At 29.6% G+C, this 21441-nt stretch overlaps 1 protein-coding gene across 2 annotated transcripts; it reads right to left on the minus strand.

Moving 5' to 3' along the window:
* Positions 1 to 1645: 1645 nt before the first annotated feature.
* On the minus strand, positions 1646 to 3177 carry LOC108469244 (uncharacterized). 2 transcript variants are annotated; one of them, XM_053031891.1, is made up of 5 exons: positions 2916 to 3177; positions 2648 to 2837; positions 2338 to 2544; positions 2039 to 2242; positions 1646 to 1935 (listed from the first exon to the last, which is right to left on the minus strand). In XM_053031891.1, exons 1-5 carry the CDS (start codon positions 2996 to 2998, stop codon positions 1801 to 1803), a joined length of 819 nt encoding a protein of 272 aa, XP_052887851.1. In that variant the 5' UTR covers positions 2999 to 3177; the 3' UTR covers positions 1646 to 1800. The 2 variants fall into 2 exon arrangements, with proteins under 2 accessions (XP_052887851.1, XP_017625624.2); XM_017770135.2 differs by having other exon boundaries at positions 2051 to 2242; positions 2916 to 3144.
* Positions 3178 to 21441: the final 18264 nt, after the last annotated feature.

A 21441-nucleotide genomic window follows, 5' to 3' on the forward strand; every position in this document is an offset into this window, starting at 1 on the left:
GGTTAAGCCACTATGTGAATAGTTCTGATTCTGGCACTTTGACGCATTATGATCCAGCAGCTAAGTTACGTTAATGTAAACGTGTCGAATAGACATTTCGCGGTGTGTAGGGGTGGATGGACATTGAATGTCCTTAATAGTGTGTTAGGATGGTTGAAGATGATGTGTAGCGGATAGGGTTTAGGAATATCTACATTTGAATCTGATATGCGATATATATATATATATATATATATATGAAATTGCATATATATAAATATCTATTTGTGTACAACTAATCTGTTCTGAATCTGAATTGCAAATAGTTCTATACTGAACCGAATCTCTGAGTATAACTACTTTATAAATGAATACGAATTGAATGATTTAATTTCGGTTACGCACTAAGTTCACAACTCATTCTATTTTTGGTTGGATTTCAGGTGACCCCCATTCTTGATCGGGTAGGTGTCACGGGAGCTCGGTCAACCTTTTATCTTTTCTTTTAAGTATTACTACTAGGGATTTGCATTTTATGGAATTTATGAAGATTATATGTTTTAAATTATTGTTATCTTAAATGATACGTAGGAATGTTTTTTGTTCGACTGTGTTATGATAGTATGTATTTTAGTACGGGTGTTGTAACTCTCCAAACTTGGTTTGGACGTCTAGACCGAGTCTAGGGTGTTACATTCATATTTTTCCAAAATTTTCTGATTTGTTCGAATTAATCCCTGAATGTTCCCAAACTGTTTTTAAGACCCTGTAAACTCGAGTTAAGACCTGTAATTGTATTTTTACCATGATTACATTTAATTAATATAATTGTGTCTGTTGTGAAGTTAAATGTTCTGTTTTACTCGGTAATATTTCGTAACCCTAATCCGATAATAGATACGGATTAGGAGTGTTACATATAGGGTGTTACAAAAATATCCTTAGAATAGTTAGAGTTAAATTGGGAAAAGAGAACCGAGAATCAAAGTTCAATTGGGAGATGGAAAATCCATTGAGTTGTCAAGAGACGTGGCTGTCTCGTCGCATCGTCGTGACATCTAGGTCCCCTCATCGTGACGTCGGCCCTACTTCGATTTAGTTTCGAATGTTGTCACGTCATTGTGACATCCTATGCTCCATGTCGTGAGGTTGCCTCTGCTTTGCCGTTTAATTTGATCGAAAATACGAGACATACTTCACAGAAATATTTTCAAAAATAATATTTTAAATAAATATTTTCCAATTATTAAGAAAGCATGCTTAATTATTCGTGATCTTAAACTAATAGGAAAACATCAAATATAACAATCAAAAGCTCATTCTTGATAGGATTCAAATTTATTCGGTACATGACTCCCTTCAAATTCCTAAGCATTAATGAAGAAAAATGAGGTAAAAGGAAGTTTTATAACTAAAACAGATAATGTATATTTACCAGAAAAAAAAAAGATCATGTATGTGACATGTTATTTAAAGACTTTTAATGTTATGCGGTTTACAATTTTTAGATGAATATTTTAATTAAATATTAAATCCCAGTTACTTGATTATTTGTTATATTAAAATTTTCTGAATGATACATGTGTACTACAAAAGTTAAATATTCATTATTTATTTATTTTTATTTTTAAATTTTTAGATTATCTCTATTTATTTAAGTTTGGAGTTTAAAGTGTAAATGTATAGTACTAAGAATGAGATACATCATACATCATACATCACTCCTTTGGTACAATTAGTATAAACTTAAAATGCTTAAAACATTCGCAAATCAATAAATAACTTGAGTAGTAAAATCCCATTCTTAGACATGGATTCAATCTACTTGAGCTTCTGGATATGATAATTGACGGTTCTCTCAAACCACACACCCTTTTCTAGATACTTGTCATAAAAGCTAACTTCCCCACCAGCACCTACGGTCATTGCTGCAGTACTCCTTGTTCCATAAAGCCCCTGTATTCCAGAAAATAGATGGATATGTAAGTTGAAACAACCAAAATTTTTATTGGCTTCAACGTTGTTCGACATAAATTTGAGTAGTAGGATGGTTTATAACTTGGAATTTTACCAGTGGGGTGTCCATTTCCACAAATATGGAGCTAAGGTTGAACTCCATGTCGACAGCACATATGCCAGGTAACTTACTTTTATCAGCTTTCACTTTATCTTTCATAAGTTTCTCAACCATTTCTTTCACGTTTATTTCATTTTCACCGTATCTATTGAGCATCTGTTTGAAGCCTTTACCTAGCCGCTGAGCCTGCACAATGGGAGTGGATGAATCGATTCTCCAGCGTCCATCTGCCTTTGGGCATAACTTTATAGGAATATAACACATGACACAAGTTAATGTACCTTATGCCAGGGAGAGTCAAGCTTGGCATTTGAAAGAACATGAAGCCCCGGAGAAACCTGTTGAATGTCAATGGGTTCCCCCTTTGGCCTGTTCGAGATGTAAACCATTGATTTGGAAGGAATAGCAGCCACTATGAGGTTAAATCCATTGAACTGATGAGCATCGGTGGCCAGTTGCTCCGCAAATTCCATGGGGCTCTTTGTGCTCTGTATCAACAACAGTGTGCTTACTTTTAATGAATGACCACCCTTTTTGATAGGTGAGCTGGCTTCAACCAAAAAAAAAAAAAAGGCATATAGATTTATTTACCTCCAGGAAAAGAAGTGGAAGATCACCGCGGGTCTTGGCGTCGGGACGGGGATGAAGCTCCAACACATTGGTGAGAAAAGCAACGCTGCCTTGTCTTGAACAAGCCAACCATGTCCCTCCTGCTACTTCATCTCTTCCTCCTAATATCTCACAACCATCAACATCCCACCATGCAAGTGCCTTCGTAGGCCTTCAATTCCACCCATATATATTAATAAGATAAATATATTTTCAAGAGAAGAATAATTGAAGTGAAATGGAAACATACCTGTTGTGGTATTCATCTCTGTTTTGTAAAAGCAGAAGAGGGTAGAGTGGATGAGCTTGCCAAATGAAAGCAGCAATACACATGGTTAGACAATTCTATTCAATTGTTTGGCTTTGAGTGAATTGTTTAACCTCTAGAATGATAGAAGAAAAGAGAAGGTAATCAGAGAAAAAATGTTGTAGTTGATGCATGCACTTTGCTTAGATATAAGTCGGTGTTGGACCGACTACATACTACAAAATTAATTACCCAAGCTTTTAATCATTAGTATCTTTTCTTTTTACTGCTACTTGTACATTCTAGTGGTTTAAGACAAGTGGATATACCCCAACAATGCTTGCGCTTGTTGTGATGATAAGAAATATAGCCTTCAATTTCTATGGATATAACATAGGTGTTTAACATTCTTATCCTAAACTATGTAAGTGAAAAAGGTTACGAACCAAAAGCAAGATTTTTAGCAAACTCTTATCCATTACCAAACCCATTGAAATTCATTGCTTCAGTGACACTAATCAATAATGAGGATGAATTATAAATTAATAATAATGATTTTCTTAACCACTTTCCAACATTTAATATTTGTCCCAAGTTTTATAACATTTAATATTTTTTTTAAATATTTTTAGGGTAAAAGACATAAATTAAAGAAGGTTTAATTACAAATTTCATCTCCAACTTTTTCCACTTAAATTGACGGTTGAATAAATTTTAATTTATTATTTTGACATCAAAAGTACTATGTATTATTTTAATGGATTAGGAGCATCAAATTCACTAATTTGCATAATTTATCATCCAAAACGCATTAAGAATGATATTAAAATATGTTACTTTTATAGCTTATCAATATTATTGAATTATTTTATCATATTGAATCTTTATGATTTTTTTGTTAAAATTGAATTATTGATGATGCTATAAAATACTCATGTTAAAATTTTATGTTGGTATCAATTTTACATTTTATCTTTAAGATAATTTTATTAAAGAATCACATTTTTACATTTAATATATTTTTAAATTTCAAAATACATAGTGACAAAAATCGAAGATAATTGAAGCAACTAAGCAAGCAAAGAATCAACCCTATATAAAAGATTAATAAATAAATTATGAGGGAGTGAAAGTTAATAACAAATCTGATTATGGTGGGTGACAATGATTACAATGACATTAATTTAACTTCAACAAATATATTTGATTTGATTCGAGTTTCATTTCACTCGACTCTATTCCAGAAAATTTCAAATTGAGTTAGGACGATAAAATATGATTCGTCAATTCGATTAACTCGAATTTTTTTCATTCGATTTAATTGAATACTCACCCCTATGACATATTATTTAAAGACTTTTAATGTTATGCGGTTTACAATTTTAGATGAATATTTTAATTAAATATTAAATAACAATGACTTTGATTATTTGTTATCTTAAATTTGTCTGAATGATACATGTGTACTACAAAAGTTAAATATTCATTATTTATTTTAAAATTTTAGATTATCTCTATTTATTTAAGTTTGAGTTTAAAGTATATATATATATATATATATATATATTTGATACCAAAAACTTTAAAATTCTTAAGTTTTCCATTGTTTTTGAAACAAAAAGAAATGAGTAGCAATTAAATATCACATAGAGTTACATTTGGCATTTTTAATATTTATATTTATTTACACTTTGATACTTGAAACATATAAGATTAAAGACTTTATAAATGAGAAGAAAAATAAAGGAACTTTATAAATGAGAAGAAAAATAAAGGACAAAAAATAAAAATAACTTTAAAAAAAGTAAAGAAAGGGAGTAAATTGAAATTTACTGAAGAAAAATGTTAGTTTAAAATTTTATACATTGAAATGAATGAAAATCATTTTTAAAAAATAATTTAATTAAAATTTCCAATTTTGATTTCCACAAATTTATTTAAGATGAAAAGTTCAAATAACTTATATCGAATCAAGCTTAAATATTTAGAGTTGTAAATACATATTATGTATAATTTAGATTTTTAAGAGCTAAAATATATATATATAGATAAAATTGAAAAACACTATTATCAACCCATTTACTCTCAAAACTCTCTTAAGAGCTAGTTTGTACTATAGATAGATATAGATAATTTTAAATTTGTTATTAGAAATAAAAAATGTGTAGTAATTTCTAATTGGATAAAAATCAAAGATAATTTTGACCTAAGAAATTTATTATAATATAATATAATAATGCTATATTTAATGTAAAATTTAATATATAATTAGGAATGTTTATAATATTTTAAGCCCAACATTCAATAACTAAAATATGAAAAAAAAACAAAAAATGAACATGAGATGAATAAAAAACATGTTAAAATCTACCTAAAACAAAATTTATATAAATATATATTGCCTTGAAAACAAGGATAATACACTAATAGCATAGGCATGAGAGGCAATATCGAAAGTCATTATGAATTAGACTTTTACGTTTTACTGCATAATATAATTACATGACATAAATATAAAAATTTTACTTGATGTAATAGAAAAAAAAATGTATAATACTTACATTTCAGAGATATATCTTGACTTGTGTGTCAAGTCAAGTGACAAGATATTTTTTGTGGAAATTCAATGGCATTAAATTTGTAGCAATAGTGACAAGAAAGCAATTATCCTCTACCTTCGTTTTCAATGTACAAAATTCAATCACCCCAGACCACTCAACACAAGTGACCATTATGGTGATATCACTTGATTTCTAGCGTCAACCCTCCAGCCCTCTTGCTATACCCTTCCTACAAGTTTCTTCACTGTTTCAAATTGTTGCTCTATTAACATTGTTAAGAGGTCGACTCTTTTAAGAAAAATTTTTAAAATATTATTCATTCGATAATTGGCCGATAGTTTCAATAACCAAAAGTATCATTTGTCAATGAAATTTTTCTAATTTTAAATGATTTTCTAAATTTCTCAAAGTATCTAATAATTTTATGAAGATTAACAAATAAAATTTAAAATTAATTAATAGAATAAATGATAACACTCAACAAGTAATTTGTTTCATTAAATATATTAATTTTAATATATAAAATTATCATTATAATTTAAATTATTGAAGAATAAATATATAAATTTTATACCATTTTAAATTAAAATATTTTTCTTCATGATGTTATCATTTATATTATATTATAAACAATAATCACAAATTTAATTTCTATGTTACTATTATAATAATTTTTTAAAATAAATAAATGTTATAAATATATTATTAAATGAATGTCTATTAAAATCAAGATAAGATTTGTTGTACTTTAAATTCTATTAGTCATTAGAAGATTTTTATTTTATTTTTATACTTTTATACTTATAAATGAAGACTTTAGAGAAATTTTATAGATATTCGATTGATCAATAAAATACGATTCTCTCTTGTTCTCTCATATTCTTTATTCTTTATTATATATGTCTATTTATATTATAAAAATAAATAACTTTTAATTAAAAAATTTTAAACCCGAGCATTCGTGAAGAGATAATTATCGTCTAATAATAGTGGTTGTGAAAAATCCAGTGGGTCTTAGCACCAAAATTTTAATTCCACAGCGACTTTGTTTTTGGTAGAAAATTCAAACACTCGAAATAAGTCTATATATGGATTTTGGCATTCATACAACAATATCAACTGTAAACATCAAATATTGCTTTCCTTTCTTTAAGATATATCTCTTCACTTATGTGTAAGTCAAGCGGTGGGATCTTTTCAAGATTTCTTTTCAAAAATAAATGGTAAATTATGACCTTAATCATTAAATTAATTATAAATAAATTTTTGTTTTAGTCATTTAAAAACATTACAATTTAATTACTACTGTTTTGAAATTATTTTTTATTTATAATTTTTATTTAGAATTAGGATTAAATTAATAGAAAAATTAAAGAATAAAATATTATCATGCTAATAAAAAAATATCACTTAATAGTTAGGTGATTATAAAAATAATTTTAAAATATTAATGATCAAATTATAACCTTATTTAATTACTTATAATTTAGTGACTAATTGTATAATTCAGCTCTTGGATCATGCTGTATTGGATCTTTGGAAAAGTGCTATAAGATTTTAGGAAATTTATGATAACTTTGTAACCTTTTCAACAAGTAAAGAGTAAGAGTAAAAAAAATATAGTAAATTCAATATAATAAATATAATAAATAAAAGAGCGTGGGAGGTGGAAGAATTAATTTTAATTTTTAGAAATAATTGCTTTCTAGAATATTTTTATTTCAAAAGTTTATGATTACACTTTTCACTATTTATATATTCATATCTTAATCTATAATTGGTTTTAATTTTTTAATTTAGTCCTTGCCTTTAATAGAATTTGTTTCATTATTAAATTTCATTTATATTTGAAATGAAGTTATTTCTAATCGGTGTATTGTTTTATTATGATTTCTTCATCCTTTTATTGCACTAATTTGATATATTTGTTGGATACATTTTTTATATATTTAAATGATTATAATTACAAATTTTGACAAAATAAATATTTTATTTTTTTAAATTTATTATTATCACATAAATACAATTTCTTCCAAAAATAAACTAAGGCTAAATTACACAATGAGTGGCTCAATTATTAGCATATTTTTGTTTTGTCATCGAACTACAAAAAAACTTTCAATTTCATCATTAATGTTATCGTTTGGTTCTATTTAGGTGCGGTTAAATTATTAACAGAATTATTGGCATGACTTCTTGTTTCTTTTTGTCTAATTTAACAACCTTTAGCTTTTCCAAACTTCCATTTTTTGAGAGTTAAATTAGTGGATGGCATCAGTTCACTAGATATCTAATAACAAACAATTAAAAGAGAATTTTTTAAAATTTATTATTTTATATATTAATATAATTTTTATTTAATTATAAAAGAGATAATATATTAATTTTAATATATAAAATTATCATTATAATTTAAATTATTGAAGAGATAATGTATAAATTTTATACACTTTTTAAAATTAAAATATTTTCTCCATGATGTTATCATTATCATTTAAGACTTTATATTCTATTATAAACAATAATCACAATTTTAATTTCTATGTTAATATTATAATAAATAAAAATAGATAATTAAATTTTAATTAAAATTTTTAAACTCGAGCGTACGCCGAAAGATAATTCAAATCTAATTATAGTGGTTGTGAAAAATCCAGTGGGTCTTAACAACAAAACTTTAATTCCGCAAAGACTTGGTTTTTGGTGGAAAATTCTAACATCCGAAATATGGATTTTGGCATTCATAGAGTTAAAAAGGGGTTTAAGCTTCAGTTAAAATTAAATTAATCGATTAAATTGATTTAATTGGCTAATTAATTAGTTAATCGATTTAGCTCGATCGACTAAATAATTTTTGGAATTTAAGTTAACAGTTAATTCGGTTTGAAATTGAGTAATTAATTGAATTAACCAAATTTAATAAATAATATTATATGTCATATGTATTAGGCTATTACTAATTTGATTAATTAGGTTAATTTGGTCAAATGAACATTATCAATTTTTTGATATGTTTTATATTTGTCTAAAAAAAACATATAAATTTTGGTTAACCAATCGAATTAACCGAAATATTTTGGTTCGGTTAATTTTTTAAAAAAAATTAATTTAATTAACGGTTAAGAAATTAAAAAATTCAATTAATTTAATTAATACTAATTCGATTTAGTTAACTGATCAATTAATCGTTTGAACGCCTCCACATAGAGCAATATCAACCATAAACATCAAATATTGCTTCCCATTTTTAGAGATATCTCTCGACTTCTGCGTCAAGTCAAGTGGTGGGCTCTTTTTAAGTGAGACTCTCTTTCAAAAAAATAAAGGGTAAATTACTGCATTAGTCATTAAATTAACTATAAGTAAGTTTTTTTTTGTCACTTAATTAAAAGAAGTTACAATTTAATTATTGATGTTTTGGAAATTATGAATTATATGCTATGCTTCTTGATTTGGCTTTAACGTCATCTTTTTATTTGTTTGAGTTACTTCGACAATGAATATGCCATTTTATATTTAAATTCGTATCCAAATTAAGTGTGAAGTGTCACATCGCAACTAAGAAAGATAGTGAAACAAAGCCTGTGCTCTATTAATTTAGCACAGACCCTCCAAGGATACTGCTCGTTAAATTAATAGCAAATAAAACTACTAGCCTTCTGAAGGACTTAGCCAAGTGTATTTCTCACTAAGTTAATCTAAAAGCACAAAAAAACAAATAAGGAAAGAATAAAATTCCCTACATCTTCCAAGTAGTAAAAATAAAAGCTTGATAAAGCTACACAAGATCAATACAATTAGTTGATAAAGAAATGCAACGATGCATAACATAAACACGGAATCCAAATAAGGGATAAAGTTTGCATTAAATACCAAAGTTTTACAAAAAGACTAAACATGACCTAGTCAATCTGTATTGTCTCATCTCTTATTGAAGAAGGATTCCCAGTCGATGGAACAATAGAAGAAAGATCAGCATTATTAGAAGCACCCTAAACTTGAACCCATCGTCAGGACTTTCCTCATCATCCTCGTTAAAGGCAAACTGGGCCCTCGACTATAGGGGAACCAAAACTTCGATTTTTTGACTATGTTATTAGATATTTTATTATTTATAATATATGTTTTTAGGAAAGTTAAATTTTAAAATATATTTTTTAGGATATCTCGACACCCACAAATATCAAGTTCATCATTAATATTATCGTTTGGTCTCAATGATTAGCGTGCTTTTGTTTTGGTCACTAAACTACAAAAAAAAAACTTTCAATTTCAACACTAATGTTATTGTTTAGTTCTATTTTGGTCACCATTTGTTAAATTGTTAAAGAATTATTGACATAACTTTTTTTTCATTTCCGTACCTAATTATAACAATTCCATGTAATTTTCAATTGTATTAATGAAATTAATATTTTGTACTTTTTACTGCTACTTTCATTTAAAGATTTGGAATCCTAAAATCAAAATAGATTTGTTCCTTTTGTTCATTTCAATGGACGAAGCATAGAATAAACAAAGAAGATAAAAGGAAGAAGAAAATACCACAATTTATTCCTTTTTGTTTTTTGTGTATTAACGAGTGCTTTAACAATGCCCACAAGAGACATACTTTACTTTGAAGACAATGGTTGCATGGGAGATTGCGGCATCGGTTTATAGTCAAAATCTGGATAATTCATCTACAATTGTAAATATTGGCATAGGGATTATATTCCATTAATGTAGCCAATCAAGAAATCCTCCGATTGCATTGGCACATTCATAAGGATCTTCTTGGAATGTGGATACATATCAATGTAGTAACCATAATCTCATAAATACCACAAGCCTGCACTTGTTGAGAATTTCCTACAGTTAATTATTGAACAAGAGGTTAGTTAAAAGTTTTGATTATTAGGAAAATAGATATTTACCTCATTCACTCTTCTTGAAAACTCTTATTTGAATCTAAAGTGTTTTAAATGTGCAACCATGATCGGAAGTTAATGAAACTAAAAAGAAATAAAATGATTGACACCAATCGTCAATAATAGTGCCAAAAGTTGTATGGTTGTTGTGACCTACAAAATTAAATTCTTACTAAAAAAATAAACTTGCAGATAAGTAGGGTCGTATTCACAAAGACTAGTGATTGTTCTAATTCTTTAATAAAACTAGTAAAATAAAAATAAGGATATTAAAAACTAAAATTAAAGTTAAAACTATGTAAAAAAAGATTGCAAAATAAAATATAGCAAAATCAATATAATGAGAGTCTAACCAAGGTAAAATCTCAATTTTGATTTGTGAGTTTGATCAAGGATGCAAATGTAATTTTAGTGTTTTTAATAAATTAGTTATAGTTGCCCATGTTGCACCTAGCATTAAGAACCCTATAAACAATCTCTCATTAGCTTTCAATAACCAAGAGGAAGCTCATTGAAATTATTCCCCTTATCAATAAATAACCCTATATAACTTCGTGCCTAGGATTTAGCTTACCGATAGTATTAAGAATGAGAGAAACTTAATTCTAACCAACAAACACACACCAACGGTGTTCATTTAGATTAAATAGGTATCCATATAACATAAATTGCATACATAGTTTATATGTAATCATGTTATTTGTCACTAGGTTCTAAGCAATTGAATATGGTACCAATATCCAACAAACTTGAATATTTGAAATTAAAAAAGAACATAGGCAAACACTAAAGAACAAAGAATAGATGAAGAGCAATTAGATCTTACAAACTATTAGAATCAAACTTCAAAATCCCTTTGACTAGAAAATGATGGTTTAGAAATTCATGGAGAAAAGAAAACACTAAAGCAAAATAATACTAAGGTGGCTATCTCTAGGTATAAACCTAAAACTATGTATTTATAGGGAAAAATTACATAATGGAGAAAATACAAAAATACACTTAATTAAACTAGTTCCCATGTCACGTGGACGTGATTTTATTTGTTTATTTTTAATTTACTAAATAATATATTTTATGATTTTAATATATATATTTTGTTAATTAAATGAGAACTAGTCTAATTTATAATAAAATTCTATTAATTTTGAAAATAATTGATGATAAAATAATATTTTAAAAGTGAAGAAAATAAAACGAAAGTGAGAAAGAAACAATAGTAAAATATTAAGGTAGTGTTTGGAAAACCACCTAGTAATTGAATTTGGATGTAATGTTAGTAATTACACAAAGATGACATGTTTGGGTAACTATTGTAATTGGTGAGTCCCACCGAATTGGATGTAATTAGAGCACCCAATTACACTTTCTAATTCTTAGGGGAGGGTGAGAATTGAAATGACTACATACGTAATTACACTCAAATCCCATTTTAAAAATTTATTTTTATACCAGTTGCAAAAATTATATTATAAACATAAATGTAACGCCCCAAAATTTTAATTTTTGATTTCGTGTATGTGTGATACACAAGTGTGTATCTATTTCAATGGTTAAGTGTTTTGGGTGTGTGTGAGAGGTCCCAAGTTCAAGCCTTACTTGGGCAAATTTTGGTATTTTTATAAATAAAGCCTTAACCTTGTGCAAAGGGCTTAAGTTTAATTGTTGGTAAGTTTATATTAGAATGGTCTGGTGGTTAAATAGAGTGTTGGAGGTCTTGTGTTCAATTCTCTATGATGGTGTGGAGATAGTATTTTTGCTCCAATTTTGGCTAAGAGTTGTGTTGGGGCAAAATTCTGAGTAGTTTTGTTTTAGTGGATTAATAGAGAGTGATTTTAGGAGATAATTGGGGAGAGGTTATCAGAAAATAATCTAATTATCTTTTTGTAGAAAAAAAATAGAGTTTCGGTTTTCTCTCCAATTTCAGAAACTTTTTCTGATGTTGTCTTCTTCTTCTTTTTTCTCTCCTCTGCCGATTCTTTCCCCTAGTTGCTGCCGAAATTTCCATTATTTTTCCCCTTCCGTTTCTTTCTTTTATTTTTTTCCAATTGATTCGGTTGTTCATCGTTGGTTACGCTTGTTCGGTAACTAACGATTTTGTCTATTGTTAATCGTTCTTGGTTAATCTCTAAAAGGGGATTCCTTTTTGGTGTTTAGGAGTTAATCAAGGGGCTGGTGATTTTGAATCGACACTGTGATTGTGTGAAGTTGTGGTTACTCAAGCGAGGTAAGGGTTTTGTTAAGTTTTTAGTCGAGTTCCTTTTGAAATTGGTTGATTAAAAACGAATTAAGTGATTAATCTGGAGATATGTTGGTCGATTTTTAAGTTCTAGAGGCTTAGGAGTGCTTACGCATCAGAAATGATACTAGGTGTGTACCCGAACATAGAAAATAGGATTCGGTGAAAAGCCAAAAATGCATGCTGTTGAGAAATAAGAGAAAATGATGCGAAAACAATTGTAGAGAAAGGAAATAAGGGTGTTATAAACTTGGAAATCAACATTTTGCACTAAAATAGTTTTGGACAGCAGCAGTAGTCTAACTTTGAAAAATCATCAAAAATAGTGAAAATTGAGTTAGATGTTGAATAAAAAATGAAATTAAAGTTCATTGAGTCTAGTTTTTCATGGAAGAAACATTGTAAGCAATGGAATTGTAAATTATGAGATATAATAAAATTTGTGAGACAAGGTCAGAATGATTTCAGGTTCCCCTGTTCTGACTTTAGAAAATGATCAAAAATTGTAAAAAAAAAAATTATATGTTTAAATTCTTAATGAGTCTATTTTCAAGAGAAAAAAAACAGAAACATCATCCAAATTCCATACTAAGATATAAATAATTTTTAGTAAGGAAATGTTGAAGCTGTCAAACAGTAGAATAGGGATAAATTTGAAGATTTTACTGTACTTATTTGATAAGCTATAAATTTTAAAAAAATTTATGGTAGAAAGGTATTTGAGTCTAGTTTCAAAAACATCAAGCGGATCTTAATTTGGAATTTTTTAGCTCAAGATATAAATAATTTAGTGACAATAACTCAAGTAGACAACTTTGAATGAACATATAAGTAAATAGTGAAAACATATATGAATATTTAGCTAGCATGGGTTACATTAAAAATGGATCACAAAGCCAATGCCAATTTGGACCGAGTGGGCCACATGGACGTGTGGGCCCACACGGGCAGATCACATGGGCGTGTGAGCCCATTTTTATCGAAATGTTTCTAAGGTTGCACGGGTCGCCCAAGTCGACTGTGAACCTACTGTAAGGTCGGTAAGCGCTACTTAGACCCCTAAATGTGTGAAATTGACTTAATGATATCTGTATTGAGCATGTTAATATCTGAACTGAATATATATACTGAAGTTGCATAGTAGCATATCATCCATTGTATGTTGCATTGCATTGGGTTGGGGGTTGTTATTCGGAGGAAGTGTACTGAAAGGCTTTAAGCCTAATTTACTAGCAGCTCAGCTGCAAACTATTGTTTTGTGTCGCATTCGGTACTACTTGGAGTGTAGGGATGGGTGGGTTGATTAGGGTTGGATGGAGATGGTGTGTAGAGGATGGTTGGGTAGGATTTTGCTACTACATAACTGTTACTGCTACTGATACTGTGATGGGCTAAGGCCCTATTGCATTTTTAACACTGTACTAAGATGAGCTAAGGCCCAAACTGTCACTGATACTGAAAAGGGCTTAGGCCCGAGACTGTTCAACTGTGCATTGTGAATACTGATTGTTTGTTTGTTTCTACGGGATTACACATTGAGTTTACGTAAACTCACCCTTTTTGTTTAATGTTCACAGGAAATCCCCAGACTTAGACGGATTGGTGCGATGGAGGAGTCAGCGGTGACAATAGTAATTTTTGGTCTTCATGGTTTTCAATTTACGATTTATAATTTGATTATTATTGATTATTTGGGTTGTAATTTAAGTACCCTCTGGAACTTTGGTTTTAAATTTGGGTTTTTATTTATTTATTTTACTTTATGGATTTACACTTGGTGGTCGTAGGAAATTCGATTTTCTAAAAGTTAAAGTGTTTTCTAAATGTATGATCACTTAGACTGTTTTATTGAAGCTTTCGCAACGAGGGATGTTTTAAAAAAAATATTTTAAATGAATAAAGACGACTTTCTAAGTTCTAACAAAGGTTAACTAAAGATAATAACATGGAATGTTTTCATCGTAACAACGAGGTTTCAAAAATACTATCGTGTGACATTTCCAGATACGGCCATAACATCTAGGCCGGATTTGAGGTGTTACAATAAACACGTATGAGTATTAGATGGTTATGGCAAAAAAAATTATATTATAAATCCTAAAAATTATATAATAAAAATGATTTTTGTATTTTATAAAGTTATAACAAATAATATATTATTTAGATCCTAAAAATTTCTAAAGTTATGGTAAAAATTTTATTATAAAAATAACTTACCTATTATAAAAATGTTATAATATATTTATTTATAAAAAAATTGTTCAAAAAGTATGAGGATAACTTATTTATTTGTCCATAATATATTTTGTAAAATCAATATACTTATTCATAAAAAATGTTATAATTTTTTATCATAACTTATTTGCAAAAAATAACTTAAAGTTACATCAAAAACATATATTATTTATAAAATGTGCTATAAAAGTTATTAGACAATTTATATAACTTTTTTAATAAAGGTTTAGGTATTATAAAAAGGATATAACCTAATACAAGTCTTTCTTCAAATTAAGTTTATATAAATTTTTATAATTAAAACATAGACTATTTGGATTGAAAACATAAATATTATAAGGTTAATGCTAATTTTACAAATACAAAAAGTTTGCTTGCACCATATCATAGGATATTATACCATTTGAGAGAATGGTGCTAGACACAAGCACTATAGGTAGCATGCAAACTCTTTAATTTGAAATATTTAAAGGGGTGAATCGTTAGAAGGGATTAGAAATTTTGAAAATTTTACTACCCCCCCAAAAAAAACTTTGTCCTAGGATCCACCACTGTTTCAAAATGCGGTTGAGAGATATTGGTTGTTCTAAAAAATATTTTTCATATTAACAATTGATCGACCACAATTCGTTGTGGTAAATTAAGCTCGATTCCATACTTAATGAGATTGTAATCAGGTGATTTATCAGTTTTTTATGCATTTTATGAAGTTAGTAAGTTTATAGTTTAATTCAATAAAACAAGCACTTTAGTATGTTTTGTGACCTATTGGGCCAATTGGGCCTAAGGGAAAGACTAACAAGTTGATTAAGTGTGCAAGACATTGTTTTAGGTCTAGGAGTCAGTAGACTACCTTAGGATGTCGCAACATCCAACTTCGACGGTCAAAAAGGGCCTTAAGGCATCAACGTTGCGACATCCAACTTTGAACCTTAGAAATTATATTCGAAGTCCAATGTCGCGACATCCAACTTCGAACCTAAGAAATTATATTCGAAGTCCAATGTCGCGACAACCTATTTCGAAGTGAAAAAGGGTGCAATCGATGTTCAATGTCACGACACTGATTTTACACGGCCCAAAATAACATAAGAGTGTTTTTGTTCATACAATCATATTTAATTTGTTAATCAGCTGTTACTTGACCTAATTAGGTCATAATACATGTGATTTATAAATACTAGCCCAAAACAACATATTAGGGAGGCTTTGGAAAGTTTTTCATCCCTTTTATTTTAGTTTTTAGTTCTCTTTTATGTTTACTTAATCGGAAGATTTCTATTTCAGAGTTAGATGATTGCGAGCAGAGATTTTTTTGGAACCGCGCTGTTTCATCGATCAATTCATGAGCATTATTATTGTTCCTTATTCTTCTATTTATATCTCTTTCGTTAAGATTATTAATCTAATTTTTATATAAATATTGGAACATTTTTTATGCTTTAAACTTATCTTGCATGATTTGGTTGTTTCGTTAATTAATTGATTAAGTAAATAATTATATGAAATTAAGTATTTATTCAAGGGACTTAATATACAAGGATTGTTGACTCTAGTTGAATATTTAAACAGGGGGGACCGAAAGGGTATCCTGTTGAGTAGACTTGTACCAAGTAGTGAGACCGAAATGGTATCCGTTTGCTTAGGTGAGACTGAAAGGGTATCTTAGGTGGTAATCCTTAGTGAAGATGAGACCGAAAAGGTGTTCCTAGCTAAGAGTGGTAAATACTTACATTAAGGATAATTTTTGACTTATTTAATAATTAGGGCTTCAATTGATTTTAGGCTAATCGCTCGCATTGCCGAAACAAGGAATAGGAATCCGATAACTTAACTTAAAGTAGTTTTTAGTTTAATTACTTAGATTTATTATTATCTTAATTTGACTTCAACATATCAATTCGTAAATCGATTAGATTAGTAATTATTTAGAGTAATTAGTTAATAAAAAAATTCTCCAATCTGCAATCCCTTGAGTACGATTCTCAGAATACTTTTCAAGTTTTTCGTTGTAAACAAAACTATATTACAACATGACTGTATAAGCCCAAATTGCCCGGGCCCGTAAACAACCCATCAGTCAACCCTTACCCAAACCCTAAATACCCATCTAAACTAACCCAACAGAAGCCCAAACCCCTTACAAAACCATTAACCCATTAAGCCCAAATATCACCAGCCCAAACCCCAAATACCCATCTAAACTAACCCAACAGAAGCCCAAACCCCTTACAACCCAATACCCATTGAAACCCTAGCCACCTCAGCGCCGCAACACCCCATGCCGTCTGCCACATCCACCACCTGCTCCACCTGTAAAACAAAAAGGACACGTAACAGCAACAAAAAAGAAACAGACAGTATAGCAAATGGGATATATAAGCCGAATGGAAAATATTATAAAGGGGGGAATGAAAAAACAGATACGAGAAGGAAATAAAAAATAGAAATTAAAGGTTTTCAAAAGGAGAAAATGTTGTTTCTTCATACCGATTAGTCTAGCATCTTATCTTCCAGTCGATTCAACACATATACACACACAAAATACACGTATATTCAAAAAAAAAGGGAGGAAAGGATATTGTTACCATCTCGAAGATCGGAGAAATCAGAATCGATTAGTTCCCGTGGTTCGATCTGGTCTCCTAGGCTTCCTTTGGTTTGCATGGAACTCAAATACAGAGCGAGGGGGAAGAGAGGAGTCGATTCGAAGATTTTAGCACCTCTGACCGCCGTACACGGCGGATGTCGGTGACCGATGGACACCAATCCGGTGACTGAAAATTGCTTAGGTCGGACTCCCTCACTCCTCTTTTTCTTTTTTTTCTCTCTGCATTGATAAAATGATGATTTCTTCAAAAAAAATTTTACTTTTATAACCCCTTGGTACGACGTCGTTTTGGGACAAACATCCAATACCCAAAACGGCGTCGTTTAATAGCCCGACCCGAACTCCGACCCGAAAACCACTTGGGATCCGCGTGTTTTTGGATTGAGGGTCTATTTGCGCCCTCAGTCCCTCCGCTTCTGATGTCGGTTCGATGTGGTCTCATTTTTTATTTTTCCCCTGGAATTTCATTACTATTTTATCTTGGTCCCTGATTGAGCGGTGCGTTTTGAGTGGACGGGTTTATTACCCATTCGATCCTCCTTGGTTTTTCAAGCATTCGTCTTGGTCCTTTTTTTATAGTCCAGCAATTTGTTTTATTTGTAAACTATCCTCCTTATTTAAAATCGATTTCAATTAGGTTTTATTTAGATTCATTTTTCAGTTTCTTCATTATTCGTGTTTATTTATTGATATTGATTGTATTATTTGCATCATTTTGTTTATTTATAGGTTGTAGTCGATTAATTATAAATTTATCTTGTATGCATTTTTCTATATTTTATGCATTATTATTATTTTACCATGTTATTATTTTATACATTCTTTTTGTTATTAACATACTATTACTATTATTATACTTATTAATAATATTATTAGTGCTAGTATTGATTTTCATTTAATATTTATATGTGTATATACATGTACGTATTTATGTATAGTATTAATAGTTTTTTTATATATTATCATTTCTAATATATATACATCGTATATGTTTATGTATATATCATATATTTTTTATTTTTTTTTATATTGTTAGTTATATATATATATATTTATATTTTTATATACTATTTCATGCATATATTTTTATATTACCCTTATTATTATTATTATTATTAATCTTGGTATATGTCATATTATATATGTATATATTTTTAATATATGTCTCGGTATATATTTATGTAATATTGTAATAGTTTTCTTTAACATCATTGTAAGGCCCAAATTCTGCCCGGGCCCGAGCAATAAACCAAAAAACCATAAAAAAAAAAAATAAATCAATAAAACAAAGTCCATTTATTTAATGTCCTATTACAAGCCCAAAACAGTCCCTCTAGCCCAAAACAGTCCCTCTAGCCCAATACCCAATTAACCCAAGTGGCCCAAGGTTCAAAAACAGGCGTAACCCTAGCGAAGAAGGAACGCATGCAGCCCTAGCCTCCAAAGACGCCTCGTCACGACCCCTGTGCACCTCCATACGGCCTTCACGCACCACCGTGCACTCGAGCGCCAAGACACCAACTTTGCAAAGAGACAAACAAGCAACAACAGCAAAGAAAAACATTGTATTTTATTTTTCGTTAATTTTTCCTCTTTCCTTTCAACTATAAAGCCAGAGTTTTAGTCTTTGTAAAAGGTTACGCAACAAAAACACTGAGATACGCATACAAAAACAAAGGAAATACAAAGCAACCAAGATGAGAATGTGATTCCCATTTTCGATTTCTGCAATCCCTTTCTTCTTTCTTGCGGATATTTACTCAAATCTTTCAGCATTGTGTTTTAAAAAAAAAACAACAAAAAGAAAAGAGGAAAAGGGACTTACCTGGTAAATGCGCCATGGATCACCCTCTACTTTGTTTGAAATCAAAGTCAGGGGGAGATCTGGAGGCTATAAATCTCATCCTCTAGGCATGATGTGCAGGTGATTGTTTGGGGGATGGGAATCGGTGGATGAGAGGGGATCTAGGGTTCGTCAAATGAGAAGAAAAGTGGGGTAAGCAGGATCGGCCGAATTTGGCTGATTTTAGTCCTTTTAAAGGAGTAAAAACGACACCGTGTAGACTTATTTGGCATGACCCACGCGCGCATGACCCGACCCGGGGAGGATCCGCGTGCTTCCCATTAATGGGAAATTTGTGCTCTTAGTCCCTCCTTATTCCTACTGCGATTCAATCCCATTCAACCTTTTCTCTTTTATTTTTTTTAATTCGGACTCTCTTGCTTTATTTGGATCCAATTTAGTCCTTTGACCTTTCGGAGGTAGGACATGGGAACGACACCGTTTTGATGCAGGGTACAGTTGCCCATTTAGTCCCTTTCCTGTGGCGCGAGTTCTAATCTGGTCCCTACGCACATATTCCTTTATGTTTTTACCCCGAATTTTATTTTTGTTTTGATCTGGTCCCTAGTTTTTTAGATTTTAACCTTTTTATATTTTACTTATCTATTTTAATATTTTGTATAGTATTCATTTTAAAACATAGTTCTTTTTATATTAAAAGGTTTTATACATATTATTTTATTTATTACGTATTATCTAATATATATATATACATCCGCTTGGTTTTTAATCATTTTAAAATGTGGAATAAAAATTTGTAATATCTTTTACTTTTTTAATCATTTTATTAGTAATCCAAGGCTTTTATATATTATCTTAGATATATGCTAATTGTTTATCTTTGTTATATATATACGTATGTTCCATTTTAAAACTTGATGTGTCCTTAAAATCGTTTTATCATTCATTCAATTTCTTTATATATATATATATATATATATATTATCCTCATATTCGGTCCTTTTACACATAGTGTATACGTTATTCCAAATCATTTCTCTTTTATATGTATATAGTTATCTTTAAATAGATATTTCCTTAAAAATGTTTTGTACATTGTTTGACTCAAATCTCCTCTTTTCTAATGACTATTTTTAATAATAAGTTATATATATACTTAGTCCGTTTATATATGAATTGTTTCAAAATTTTGCATGTATTATCTTTTGTATCGATTCGCCTCATAGTATCCCTTGATTTTTATATTGTTTCGTATCTTGATTTTTTTATATTATTCCTTAGACTGTTGTTGCATATCATTTATTGTATTATCATATCGATTATTCTCCACACATGCTTGAACATTGAGTTATAATTTTAGATTAATTATAGTTATTTATTTTATTAATTGATTAAATAGATATTACCCTTATTCATCAAATATTGCAATTTATGTGTATATTACCCCATTCATTGTTTTCCACTTGATTTTTGAAATGTGGTTTTATTAAATCGAAATTTCATAATTAATTTCGTATTATTTCAAATCGAATTAATACGTTTTAAGCTAGCTTTATAATCATTCATTCAAAAAAATTCTTTAAAACGAAGGCAAGATTTGATACTTGGCAATTCGCGGAATCGTGCCCTAACGTGCTGGGTTGCAATTTCTCGTTTGCTTAAAATAATCGAATAGCACTTCAAAATTTCACTTATGTCTTTTAAAATCTCTTAAACGAAGGTGATGTGCGATATTTGGCAATTAGTGGAATCGTGCCCTAACGTGTTGGGTTGCAATTTCTCGTTTGCTTAAAATAATCAAATATCCCTTCAAAATTTCACTCAGGTCTTTTAAAAATCTTTTAAAACGAAGGTAATACTCGGTGTTTGATAATTCGGGAATCATGCCCTGTCGTGCTGGGTTGTGATTTCTCGTTTGTTCAAAACAATCGAATATTCCTTTAGGTTTTTATTCATGTTTATTAAAAACCTTTCAAAACGAAGGCGATGTTTGATGTTTGGCGATTTGAGAATCGAGCCCTATCGTGCTGGGTTGAACTTTTTCATTTGTTCAAAACAATCGAAGATCCCTTCGGAATTTCACTCGTATTTCCTAAGACGAGGCAACGTTCAATGTTTGGAAATTCGAGGAATCGTGCCCTACTGTGCTGGGTTTCAGTTTTTTCGTTG

This window comes from Gossypium arboreum, chromosome 8 (assembly GCF_025698485.1).
Source record: "Gossypium arboreum isolate Shixiya-1 chromosome 8, ASM2569848v2, whole genome shotgun sequence".
NCBI classification, from domain to species: domain Eukaryota; kingdom Viridiplantae; phylum Streptophyta; class Magnoliopsida; order Malvales; family Malvaceae; genus Gossypium; species Gossypium arboreum.